The sequence below is a fragment of the Xenopus laevis genome, chromosome 3S (genome assembly GCF_017654675.1).
Source record: "Xenopus laevis strain J_2021 chromosome 3S, Xenopus_laevis_v10.1, whole genome shotgun sequence".
NCBI lineage: Eukaryota > Metazoa > Chordata > Amphibia > Anura > Pipidae > Xenopus > Xenopus laevis.
Genome location: NC_054376.1, coordinates 83,818,076 through 83,831,962, shown reverse-complemented (window position 1 = coordinate 83,831,962; position 13,887 = coordinate 83,818,076). Strand labels below are relative to the sequence as shown.

The window sequence follows — 13,887 nt, the reverse complement described above, 5'->3', positions numbered from 1 at the left end:
TTTTGAGAAATGGATTTCAGTGCAGAATTCTGCTGGAGCAGCACTATTAACTGATTCATTTTGAAAAAAAAAATTTTCCCCTTTAACTTTCATAGGATATATGATGCTTAGCCCGGCCCTGCAAACTTTTGCTCACGTGACCTAACATGTATGATTTGTTTGTGTGCCTTACAAAGTATGGGGCGTAAAATGAAAGCTTTAAGGTTATTTCAAAAATGTCATAAAATCTGATATGTTTCCGTTTGGTATTTGCCAAAGAAAGAAATAGTTACCCATTTTGTATTCAACAGAATGTATATGGTTTTCTAGGGTCTCTGTACTGTGGCGAATAACACACATACTGAGTGATTCCTTAGCAGCAGTGTGAATGTCAGTTGTGAAAATTCATATGCATATTTCATTTGGGCGTTTCTGTAAGCCACATAGTTTGGTAAATCAATGTATATTGACATCAAACTGTTCAGTAGACCACGGCATTCATAATTAAAATGTTTTATGTTGGTGCATTACAACATGTGAAAGTTATAAAGGAGCTTGAAATAGTGATGGGCGAATAAATTCGCCAGGCATGGATTTGCATTAAATGTATGCATTTCGCCGCCTGCAAATAAATTTGTGAAACAGCGTAGAAATTTAGCTGGCAAAAAATTGTCACGTGTCAAAGTTATTCAGACACCCATTGACTTTAATGCATTTGGACAAAAATAGTCGCACGTAGAAAAATTGTCAATCGCGTCAGAAATTGTTGTGCATCAAAATAATTTTGACACCCATTGACTTCAATGCGTTTCATGAATATTTGCTGCTTCGCACATTTCTTTCGCCGCTTCGGCAAAAAGAAACGTCCAAGATTTGCCCATCACTAGCTTTAAGACGTTTTTCAGAACGGGGCAGATGCTATGTTAAGCAAAGCTTTGCCGTTCACATATTTGGGCAGAATGTGCATGAACGTATACATTTTAAAATTTAATTAGAAAAACAGTAAAAAAAAAATTAAGCAAATTGTAAAAGTCTTCTGATAAACTACAGGTATGGGATCCATTATCCGGAAACCCATTATCTAGAAATTTTTAAAAGTGATTTCCTTTTTCTCTGTAATAATACAAAAGTACCTTGTATTTATGCCAGAGAAAATTCTAAGGGGCACATTTACTATGGGCCGAATATCGAGGGTTAATTAACCCTCGATATTCGACCAGGAACTAAAATCGTTCGACTTCGAATATCGAAGTCGAACGATTTAGCGCTAATACTTCAATCGAACGATTCGAAGGATTTTAATCCAACGATCGAACGAATATCCTTCGATCAAAAAAACATAGGCAAGCCTATGGGGACCTTCCCCATAGGCTAACATTGAGTTCGGTAGCTTTTAGCTGCCGAACTAGGGGGTCGAAGTATTTCTTAAAGAGACAGTACTTCGATTATCGAACGATCGAATAGTCGAACGATTTTTAGTTCGAATCGTTCGATTCGTAGTCGAAGTCGTAGTCGAAGGTCGAACTAGCCCATTCGATGGTCGAAGTAGCCAAAAAAACACTTCGAAATTCGAAGTTTTTTTTATTCGAATCCTTCACTCGAGCTTTGTAAATGTGCCCCTAAATGTTTCCCTCTTAAATTTCAGTACATATCTAATCGAATAGTAATAAATATGGGAACGGGGTATTCAAAATAAAAAGAAACAATAAATCAAATCTTGACCTAACACGAATTGCATTAGCTTTACTCAAATTAAATCTGTCAGTATTCTATTGCCACCTAGTTTTATTGGACCCCAATAAAATATAAGCTGTCAGAAGTACTGTGTGTTAAATTAGACATTACCAAACTACTTCTATATCAATGTGATGCTGCCTTATATGAAATGAGTTTTAACTAGATTCTGTTTTTAACTGAATAAAACTTCCATATATAAAGATTGGGCTATTCCAAAATACAGCAATTAATTTTGTTCATTGTCACTTCGTAATGAAGAACAAATTACTCTTATAAAATGATAAACACTGGTGTTAAGGAATATAAGAATGATCCTTTATCTTCCACTGCACTTTGTACAAATGAAACAAAAAGCGATCATGCACTCACATTAGGTAAAATAATGTTTTGTTTATACATCTATGTTCTAACTCTTCTTTACCTTCTTACATTTTTATGTTTCTGGCTCTGATGTTTCTGGAATATGTGGAGCTTCAGCTGAAATAGAACCCCTGCTATCAATTTGGCCTGCAGGGTCAAGAGGTAGATAAGCTTAATAGAAAGGGTTATGGCCTGATCTGAGATACATCACTTAAAACCGGTCATCTTATTGCAGAGAATATAACAGGTTATCTAACTGTAGCATATTATATATCATTAGAATAAATATGTGCAATAACATCTGCATCTTACCTCATGCCTCCTGCCATAAGAAGAAACAGATTGTAGATATGTGAAAAAAAGAAGAGAAAAAGGATAGTGCTGAAAAACATGGTCATCCATGATCCATGGTCTTCCCTAAACATTTTTAATCGAAGCACATGACCTACAAAAGAAAATATACAAATGATCAGAATTCAAGCTTCTATTTACATTCTGGTACACACCTGTAAGAGGGAGAATGTTTATGATACACATAGAAAGGGTGGGAGGATAACAAGGTAAGAACAATGTCTGTATAGAATCCTACTACAGTTGACTGCTCTCCCCTCATGCAAATTCTGCACTCATTGGGTAGCCATAATGAGAATGCATCCCGACTGTATTTGTACCTTTCTATGCAATCTTTTTCTGTCTTTTAAGGTAACAAAATCACTTTACAGCTCCACTAAAAGTTAGGGTGCTGCAAGGGTTTTGTACTGGATCCATTGTTATTCTCTCTACACTCAGGGGCACATTTACTTAGCTCGAATGAAGTAATAGAAGAAAAAATACTTCGAATTTCAAACTTTTTTTTGGCTACTTCGACCTTCGACTATGACTTTGAATCAAACGATTGGAACTAAAAATCGTTCGACTATTCGATAATCGAAGTACTGTCTCTTCGCCGAGTAAAACCTACTGAACATCAATGTTAGCCTATGGGGACGGTCCCCATAGGCTTTCTAATAAATTTCTGGTCGAAGGAAAATCGTTTGATCGATGGATTAAAATCTTTCGAATTGTTCGATTCGAAGGATTTAATCGTACGATTGAACGATTTTTCCTTCGATCGTTCGATCGAACGAATTGCGGTAAATCCTTCGACTTCGATATTCGAAGTCGAAGGATTTAACTTCGACAGTCGAATATCGAGGGTTAATTAACCCTCGATATTCGACCCTAAGTAAATGTGCCCCTCAGTCTTTTATTCGGGAGACCTTATTCATTCATTTGGCTTTAAAGATTATCTGTATTCTGATAATATCCGAATATATTTATTAACCCCTTCATTAACAGCTGAATTTGAGACTCGGATCACTAACCGCCACCTAGCATTCCAGCTGGATTACTCAACACCAACTCAACCAAACAAAAACTGATCACTCCCCCCCAGTACTACTCTATTCTACTAATGCTCATTAACCCTGTGAAATTAGAACATTGTTGTTCCTCTTCTTCTATGATCATACAGCGTATTAATGCCTCCCAAACTCCCACCTCTCCAAGCTACATCCTGTCTTCATAGCCGGATTTACATAGCGGCCACCCCTAGGTTCATCACCCTTGTCCCCTCCCCTTCAATCATCAGGTCAGGAGCACTGGGGATTGGCGCACAGGAAATTAAAAAAACTATTGTATCTCATGAGCAGCACTAAAGTTTCCAAACCAATGTGGCAGTGTTGGACAGCATGTTGCCCCCCTAAAATCCTGCCGCCCTAGGCTCGGGCCTTGGTGGCCTTTCCACAAATCCGGGGCCTGCCTATCTTAAATTCTGCTGATACAATTATTTTCCTGTCATCCAAGAGAGAACCGACCTCTACACCTTTTAAATCATTATCTTGATTTCCCATTAAGTAAATAACCAATAGACTCATTCTCATGTATGGGGGTAAATGCTGGTTAATTGCTGTTTTACAGTATTAGGGCAACATTTGGTTAATTCTGAATAAAGTATATTGACAGGGTATTAAGTTATATTAGGGTACAGTGCATTGGGTAATAGTAGTAATCTAATGAATGAAAGGTCTAATCACCAGTAGCAGCCAATCAACGTTTCCCATTGTTCCACCCCTATCCCTGAAATGTTCACAAATGAAAAAATATGCACCCTCTATTTCAAACACACCTTCATCATGTACCCACTGCAGATATATACTTTAATATATATACAAGGTTAGCCCATATCTCGAGCAATACTCTGTCCACGCAATGCTTTGGGGGACGTGGAGAGAGAGGCACATTCTAGCACATGTGGTGGACCTGCACACTCAGGGTCGGACTGGCGCAGTCGGGGCCCACCGGGTTGTGAACCTCGGGGGCCCCGTGCGCATGCGCAAAAACTAGTGCGCATGCGCGAACGTCAGCCCCAATGCGCATGCGCGAACGTCAGCCCCAACGCGTGCATGCGCAACAGCGCCGAAATTTTTTTACTGCCGTTCGGGGGCCAATCTAGGACCGGGACTGGGCCGGCGGGGGCCCAAGTGGGCCGGGGCGCACCGGGTTTTTTCCCGGTTTCCCGCCGGCCCAGTCCGACACTGTGCACACTTGTCAAAGAATACTGGAACATGGTAGCTCATACTCTGTCGGCTGTTTTTAAACACACTATTGAACTACCGTAGATTCATTATCATTTTCTACCGGGGCTACCCATTAAAACATTAAAAGCCCCTGAGACTAACAAACTGGCAACACACATATGGAAGGCTGCAAAAACATCCCGAGAAGCTCAGTGGAAAAGTACTTCTCTCCCAAAACAACAAACACTCCTTACCAAAGTAAAATGGGTCAGAAAATGGACAGTTCGAACAGCAAATGGTGGAGGGATTATAGGATACCTATTAGCAATGCAAATGATACAAAAATGTATGTGAATGACGTTGTATATGGAACTGAACCACCGTTGTCTATTTACTACATTATAACTGTTATTTGTTTGATATACATTGGATTGTAACTGGCATGTAAAAACGAATAAAAACGTAAATAATAAAAATTTTATATAAATAGAAATAGCAGAACTGAAAAAAAAGTTCTTGAGCATGTTTGTGTTTAAGAAAATTTACACACCAAATATTAAAATGTAAAAAAATAATGCTCTAGTGAAATGGGAAAACTTTTTTCTGTGACTGCTCACAAGTAGAATTCACTCACTAAAAAATGAAAACGTTTCTCAAATTCTAATCCTGTTTGACTTTATGTTTGACTTTATGTCTTGTAATAATATTTCTTACCTAAAGATGAATTCATAATGTCTCTGATTACAAAAAATACATCAGCTCTCTGGCTGTAGCATTGGGTTCCTAATCTGTTCTAATCTCCCTCATAACCTGAGCAGAGTGTGTGAAGTAGTTTAAGTGGAGTAGGCAGATTTAGGGCACCTCAGTTAACCGCCATTCTTTAAGCGTCAAGGGATTTCGTTCTACAATCCCTTTATACGTCTGAATTTAATGTACTTTAGGAACTGTACTTTACCAAATCTTTCTTAACTTATTGTTGGCTAAATCTAATTTGAAGGTTCTAATACATGTACCGATATATACTCGCACAGCCTAAAGTACATTTTAAACCTAGGGGTATATTTAATAATTCAAACTAGGGAATCCTGGCAGATTTCTAGCAGCTCGAATTTTATCACAGTTACTGATACAATGAAGACGTTTTATAAAGAAAAGTTCCCTGTGTGCATCAGCATCCATTTAGTGTAGCTATATTAATATCATTCTGGTAACACATGGTAGCTATTGAGTGTGTACAGCAAATACAGCAACCCTTTGAATTTATAAATATATATATATATATATATATATATATATATATATATATATATATATATATATATATATATAAATTCAAAGGGTTGCTGTACACACTCAATATACTGTATGTATATAGTATTATGGATATTCTACTCAGGTTGAGCAGATATTAAGCGGACTTACCAAACAATCGCTGATGAAACAGGAACTTTCCAGCGAAAAGCCCAGTGACAATGGCTAGCAGCCAGAGTATCACCTTCAAAACACCCCAGCCTACTCCAGGGTATTTCGTAATCATAAAAGAAAAACAATTTCCAACAACAATCACATTAGCCTCAGTTTGGCTGTGAGATATAGGATCCTCCGCAAACATTAAAAAGTTAAGGAAGGTCACAAGGTAAGCGATTATAATGCGGGACCACGGGTGCTGGAAATAGTAACGGAAGTCTTTATCCATGCTTGGGAGCTTGGATGGGAGGGCTTTCTGTCAAAGAATAAAATGAGAAATAGTTTAGTACATAGATGTATATGGCATCCAAGTAGAAAATCTGATCAAACAGACAATGTCTATAAAAGCAGTTTTTTTTTGTCATTTCAGAATTAAGAAAAATAGTCACAATGGATAGCAAATGCCCTGAAATTGCAGAGGAGTACCACAGCAGTGATGGGAAACAGAGCAACATAATTCTAATAATTACTATTGGAGATAATTCTGCTGTACTAACAAATAAAGTTTCTAAAAAATGGCAAATTTCAAAATTCAGACCAATTTATATTACTGCTTTATCCGTTAGGAAACTTTGCCTGCATTGTAGCATTCAAGTCACACAGGGAGGTTAGGAAGTGCTACAGATGGGTAGCAATAGTTTTTATTTAGTTATACTGGGCAGGTAGTCTGTTATGCCCTAAAAATAAACCTTTTTCTAGCCAGCAAAACTCAACCTATTGCAGAAAAAGACTTTTTCCAATTACTTTATAGTTTCTAATACTATAAAGTTTCATTTTTCACCTTCTTATGTCTGAAGCAGCAAGGGGGGGGGGGTCACTGACTCTTTTTTTAATTGTTCTAAATGATACATTAGTTGATACTGCTGAGCAGAATCCCCAAGTTTCATTAAAAGCAGCTGTTAGAATGGATACAATAGTTGCTAATATTCCAGAGCTACTGCCGAGAAATGTATCGACTAACGTGGCAACTACACGTAGCAAATTGTAACACCATAGATAGTAACACTAATATGTAAACTGGAAAAACTGTAAAAAAACAAAGGAAGGAATGGAATTGAAAAAAAAAAGTCTTTATTTCTGGTGAACAAATTGAAAACAACTGGACTGAAAAAAAGTGTTTGGAAAGTGAAGAACCCCTTTAATCAAGTTATTGGTGTGTGAGTGCAATGAATCTGTCTGTTACATTTTAGAACTGGATTGGTTTTCCTGATCATTTGCACAAATCATGTACCTCATCATTTTTGAATTGGATGTGTAATAAATCTACATTTCCTGGTTAAGAACAACTGGTGCCCAGTATATTTCAATATTGTTACTGACACAGGACAGAGTTACAGTTCAGCTACATCACCCTTTCAGCCTACACTTCAGCGAGGGCTTGACTGAGAAAGAGGGTGACATGTAACACATTTTACTTATCAGCATCTGTTGCAAGAAGGGATTTCACTTGACCCCCTTTCAGTAGCATCACACACACAATCATGCACACAGACAAAAACAAAAAGAACCTTTCCTCTAACACACATTGAAGCAGAGCCATTTTCTTACACACTCACATGTATTTTCTAACACTCACACAGCATCATGTGCCTAGGTTGTGCTTCAGTCTGAATGAAAAGAAAGAAAGTAACAAGTATGAGGTTGCTGCTGCCAGAGACCTGCAATGTTATCAGGAGAGAGGCAGAGAATCATCAACGGTTGTGATCCTTTAGAGGTTTGATCACCATTATGGAAAGCTTGCTCGTGCCCTGCTGGATGACTTCAGTGTGGGGGTGGGCAAGTGACCCTCTATGTGGATGCCTATGACTGCTAAGCCTGGGAAACCCACGATAGTGCGAAAATGGATCCTACAGTGATGATGCTGGTTGTCTTTCCAGACAAAGGAATTTGTCACGGCTCATGTCATGTGGGATCTCCTTTGCTAAAGAGTGACAGTGAGCTGCACCCACGCTATTCAGCTAACACATTCCATTCGTGCGGAGATCAGTACAATGCCAACACTGACACTCTGTTCTCTGTTATTGTCCCACAACAATAACAGCAGCAGCATGTGCAATGTATCACTTACCAGGCTGATCAAACATTAAGCTCTCCACTCATTAACCTTGCAGAGGAGAGCTACCAGGACATTGCTGCAGTTTCCAGTAATAGACATGCAGGCACGGTGCCGACGCCCTCCACTGGTGCTGCCTTCTAGCTGTTTTTTCTCTCTTGTCATGGTCTCACTACAGAAAATCAGCTGAGATTTCCCATGTGATATAACAGGGCCTGGGAATAGAAAGCCTTGATAGTTGGATGAGACTGAGCTGCCTATGCACTGGTTAAGGAACACACACACACTGCACCTGCCGTCAATCACAGCCTAGAGGAAGAAGCTCTATACAGCGACTGGTGCCTTGTACTCTGTTTCCTCCAGTATTCTGTTACACCAGTCTGACCTGTTTGGACCATGCCTTATATCAGCCTTCTGCAATTTGCCTCTTTTTAATGCTTTAAACTTTCACATGATATCTGCTTTCTTTCATTTGAATTACTTTAAAGGGGTACAATCGTGAAAATGAAAATTTAATATAAGCTTCAGCATACTGAAATAAGAAACATTCTAAATACAATCAATTAAAAAAGCATTGACAGTTAGATCCAATATATCTTATAGGGGGCTCCTTTTGCATAGAAGATTAGATTTCACTGGAATCAGTTATTTAAATGAGCTCTAATACATCTGCTAGGAAAGGACCCCCCACCCCCATAATATATATTGGATCTAACTGTCAATGAATATCTGACACCCAACTCCTGCATGAAGACAGAATGAAGAGAAACAGATGCTGAGAGAGGAATAGTGAAGAAAAACTTGATTATTTCGGAAATGATGCAGAATGCTTAATTGATTGTATTTACAAAGTTTCTTATTTCAGTGCAATGAAGTTTATATTAAATTTTAATTTTTGCATTAGTTCCCCTTTAAACATGATAATTTAATCCTATACAGGTAAGGGACCTATCCAGAATGCTTGGGACCTGGGGTTTTTCAGATAAGGGGTCTCTCCGTAATTTGGATCTCCATAGATTAAGTCTACTTAAAATAATGTAAACATTAAATAAATATGATTGTTTTCATCTAATAAGAATTAATTATTCATTAATTTGGATCATATACAATGTACTTTGTTATTATTACAGATTATTTTTAAAAAAAATCGGAATTATTTTATTAAAATGGAGTCTATGGGAGATTGCCTTTATATAATTTGGAGATTTCTGGATAACAGATTCCATACCTGTGCTTTCAAAAACAAATCTGGAAGAGCACAGCAGTGGTTGGACATATTGACTGGCACAACACAACTTCAGTTGGCCATACACAATAAGATCCACTCGTTTGGCGAAGAGAATGGGCACAGACGGGTCGTAGGACCACATCAACTGCGATGTTGCAGTCCTCGATCGCAGGAAAAATCCAACCTGCCCGATCGATAGCTGCCCGATTTTTGGCCTGATATTGATCGTGGAGACCTGTCGGAAGACCCCACACATGGGCAGAAAAGCTGTCGAAATGGTCTAAAGGACCGATATCGACAGTTTTAATCTGCCTGTGTATGGCCACTTTTACACAGTGCAGGGATGTAGCATTTATTCAGCTGTATTTTTATTCAGTTGTATACAATAGTTAAAGGGTTTGCTAAGCTTGAATTTTAGGATGACGTAGAGAGTTATATTATGAGACAATTTGCAATTGATTTTTATATTTCTGGCTTTTGAGTTATTTAGCTTTATAGTCAGCAGCTCTCCAGTTTGCTATTTCAACAATCTGGTTGCTTGGGTCCAACCATGCACCGATTTGAATACGAGACTGGAATATGAAGAGGAGAGGACCTTAATGAGTATTAATAGTAATAAAAGCAAAATTTGTAGCATTACAGAGCATTTGTTTTTTAGTGACACTCATTTGAAGAAAAAATAATAAATGAAAGTCAATTGAAAAGTTGCTTAGAATTAGCCATTCTTTAACATACTAAAAGTTAAACATGTACGACCCCTTTAAGGGGCATGCCCTTATGTCAATAAATGAGATAAAATAGCTCACTACCAACCTACCACAGGTTGCATCTGATAAAACCACAATTCCTCTGTATATTCCCTACAGATACTGCCTGTGTGTCCACTTGAGGACCAAAGACCAGGGGAGTCATCTTCAAGAGCATGGGTCACACAGGCATGGCCTGAACTAGGAGTAGGCAGAAGAGGCACATGCCTAGGGCGCAAAGGTAGAATGGTGCCAGGCATTAGTTCCCCTTTAAACATGATAATTTAATCCTATACAGGTAAGGGACCTATCCAGAATGCTTGGGACCTGGGGTTTTTCAGATAAGGGGTCTCTCCGTAATTTGGATCTCCATAGATTAAGTCTACTTAAAATAATGTAAACATTAAATAAATATGATTGTTTTCATCTAATAAGAATTAATTATTCATTAATTTGGATCATATACAATGTACTTTGTTATTATTACAGATTATTTTTAAAAAAAATCAGAATTATTTTATTAAAATGGAGTCTATGGGAGATTGCCTTTATATAATTTGGAGATTTCTGGATAACAGATTCCATACCTGTGCTTTCAAAAACAAATCTGGAAGAGCACAGCAGTGGTTGGACATATTGACTGGCACAACACAACTTCAGTTGGCCATACACAATAAGATCCACTCGTTTGGCGAAGAGAATGGGCACAGACGGGTCGTAGGACCACATCAACTGCGATGTTGCAGTCCTCGATCGCAGGAAAAATCCAACCTGCCCGATCGATAGCTGCCCGATTTTTGGCCTGATATTGATCGTGGAGACCTGTCGGAAGACCCCACACATGGGCAGAAAAGCTGTCGAAATGGTCTAAAGGACCGATATCGACAGTTTTAATCTGCCTGTGTATGGCCACTTTTACACAGTGCAGGGATGTAGCATTTATTCAGCTGTATTTTTATTCAGTTGTATACAATAGTTAAAGGGTTTGCTAAGCTTGAATTTTAGGATGACGTAGAGAGTTATATTATGAGACAATTTGCAATTGATTTTTATATTTCTGGCTTTTGAGTTATTTAGCTTTATAGTCAGCAGCTCTCCAGTTTGCTATTTCAACAATCTGGTTGCTTGGGTCCAACCATGCACCGATTTGAATACGAGACTGGAATATGAAGAGGAGAGGACCTTAATGAGTATTAATAGTAATAAAAGCAAAATTTGTAGCATTACAGAGCATTTGTTTTTTAGTGACACTCATTTGAAGAAAAAATAATAAATGAAAGTCAATTGAAAAGTTGCTTAGAATTAGCCATTCTTTAACATACTAAAAGTTAAACATGTACGACCCCTTTAAGGGGCATGCCCTTATGTCAATAAATGAGATAAAATAGCTCACTACCAACCTACCACAGGTTGCATCTGATAAAACCACAATTCCTCTGTATATTCCCTACAGATACTGCCTGTGTGTCCACTTGAGGACCAAAGACCAGGGGAGTCATCTTCAAGAGCATGGGTCACACAGGCATGGCCTGAACTAGGAGTAGGCAGAAGAGGCACATGCCTAGGGCGCAAAGGTAGAATGGTGCCAGGCGTATACCTCTTCTGCCCCCTTCCCGGCCTGCGGCAGCAATTCCTATATCCTGGCCATCTGCATTCTTCTGCAAATGCACACACATGCATCTTCGGCACCTGCATCCGTCCATGCATGCACACGTTCCCTTGATTGCAGATGCGTGTTAGGAGGGGGATGATGTAGGCCGGTTTGCCAAGGGCCATATATTATAATGGTGTTTAGAAATCTATGGTCAATGAACCACTTAGCTCGTTGTTGCCATAGAAGATCGCTTCCTCCACAGATGACAATCATCTGAAAATACCTTTTAATCAAAAAGAATGGGGATCACAGAATGTAAAACAATAAATAGTCAAATTTCCATTACATTAAATGAGAACTTTTTCTTTTAGTGTAGGGATTGAAATTGTGATCTCTGCCAACATGAGCATGGGTCTAGTGTCTCAGGTAAGCAATTAGAGCTAAACTCTACAAGAGATTTGTCGGAGGGTGTCGGATCAACAAAACACATCCTACAAGTCGGATGCCGTTGCATGTGTCAAAATATAATGGAGTTGATACAAAAATCTGATGCGTTAACTACATAGACATTTTTCCATCCAACGCAGCATGACTGTCGGATGGTTACGTAGCATGCTGTATCTTCAGCCAAAGAGATTAAATCTGATGACATCTGTCCAACTTTTTTTTCCATTAAAATACATTGAATATCGGATATAGATGCATGAACAAACTACACCATCCAACTTTATCTGATCCAACTTTACATTCTAGCTATAGGGGGATCAGATTTTGTACGATGCATGGCAAGATCAGATAAAATCTGACTCTCAAGTGTAGTTTTACCCTTATATTTTCTGGGAGTGCCCAACAAATTGACACCTGTGTGATTAAACATTTCCTTCTCCTTTAGGTGTTACATTAATGCAATATAATGTAATTTATTTTGCTTTCTGTAGATCTGGAAGACTCAAACAATTCTTAAGCTGGCCATAGATGTTGAGATTTTTAAAAGATCCGATGCTCATCGTGAGACCACGATTTTCTCGGAACAATCGTACAAATTGAGCATCAACTAAAAAGACCAATTTGCCAGGAAAACAAAGGGGAGCTGCCTGCTTGGCCCTGCAAACATAGATAGATTGCACTGGGACCGACAAAGATTTTTTGACCTGGCCGATCAATTTCTTGACAGATGTCGGCCGACAAATCTTAAAATGTATGATCGTTCTAATCCCACTAACCGCACGATAATTTCAAAGGATTGGTCGGACTTCTCAAAAATTGGTCGTTCGGCAAGAAGAATCGTTGCGTCTATGGGGAGCTTTAGATTCTGCTGTACCAGACCCCTGTGAGTCTCTACTTTACATTGGAAAGGGTTTCTGGTAAAAGTGCATTTTACTTGCTCACAGGCCCCTAAGGATGGACCCTAGGAACCTGTGTGATCGTTCCTGGACCTAATTGCGCCAAGATTGCTTCCAAACTGTAGTCACATAACAACTGCAACTTAAACACGTTAACATCTCATTCACACACACAAAATCTTTTTTTTACATGTTGTCCTTGCCCTAAGATCTTGTGGATGAATTTGCACACATTAAGATGCTGAAAAGTGTAAGATTTTAGTAGATTTTCAAAAAATTCTGATCTGCTGACTTTAAGGGGCAGATTTATCAAGGGTCGAATTTCTAAGTAGAAAATACTTCGAAATTCGACCATCAAATTGGATTACTTCGAATGTCAACGTTTTTTTTTATCGAATTTGGCCTAATTCGGTCGAACGATTTCATCGATCAAACAATTTTTCTTCGACTTCTAAAAACGTAGCCAAAAGTTGGCTATAGGTTCTAGAAGGTCCCCATGGGCTAACATTGCAATTCGGTAGGTTTAAAGTGGCGAAGTGTCGAAGTCAAACTAATTTTTCAAGAGACAGTACTTCGACTTTCGAAGCCAAACTTTTTACTTCGAATCAAAGTCGAATTTGGCCTATTCGATGGTTGAAGTACAAAAAAAATAGTTTGAAATTCGAAGTTTTTAGCTTCGAAAATTCACTTTGACCCTTAGTAAATCTACCCCCAAGAAAACTTTGCAATCTTCGATTCACCAGAATGTGTATGTGTATATGTGTGTGGAAATGCATTTTTGGGGGCTTCTGGGAGGGCACTGGCCCCAGTGGGCCCAAATTT

The 13,887-nt window shown here is 38.5% G+C and overlaps 1 protein-coding gene across 2 annotated transcripts in view; it reads right to left on the bottom strand.

The window, feature by feature from the left end:
* The window catches only part of tmem117.S (transmembrane protein 117 S homeolog), a 75,835-nt gene extending 67,317 nt beyond the window's left edge, over window positions 1–8,518 (bottom strand). The window contains exons 1-3 of one of the 2 annotated variants that reach the window (XM_018254485.2): window positions 8,170–8,518; window positions 6,057–6,357; window positions 2,389–2,521 (exon numbers count right to left, since the gene is read on the bottom strand). In XM_018254485.2, the coding sequence (XP_018109974.1) occupies window positions 2,389–2,521; window positions 6,057–6,330 (407 nt within the window). In that variant the 5' untranslated portion in view covers window positions 6,331–6,357; window positions 8,170–8,518. Of the gene's footprint in view, window positions 1–2,388; window positions 2,522–6,056; window positions 6,358–7,759; window positions 8,081–8,169 lie in introns of those variants that run through there. The other variant, NM_001096969.1, reaches the window with a different exon arrangement.
* Window positions 8,519–13,887: the final 5,369 nt, after the last annotated feature.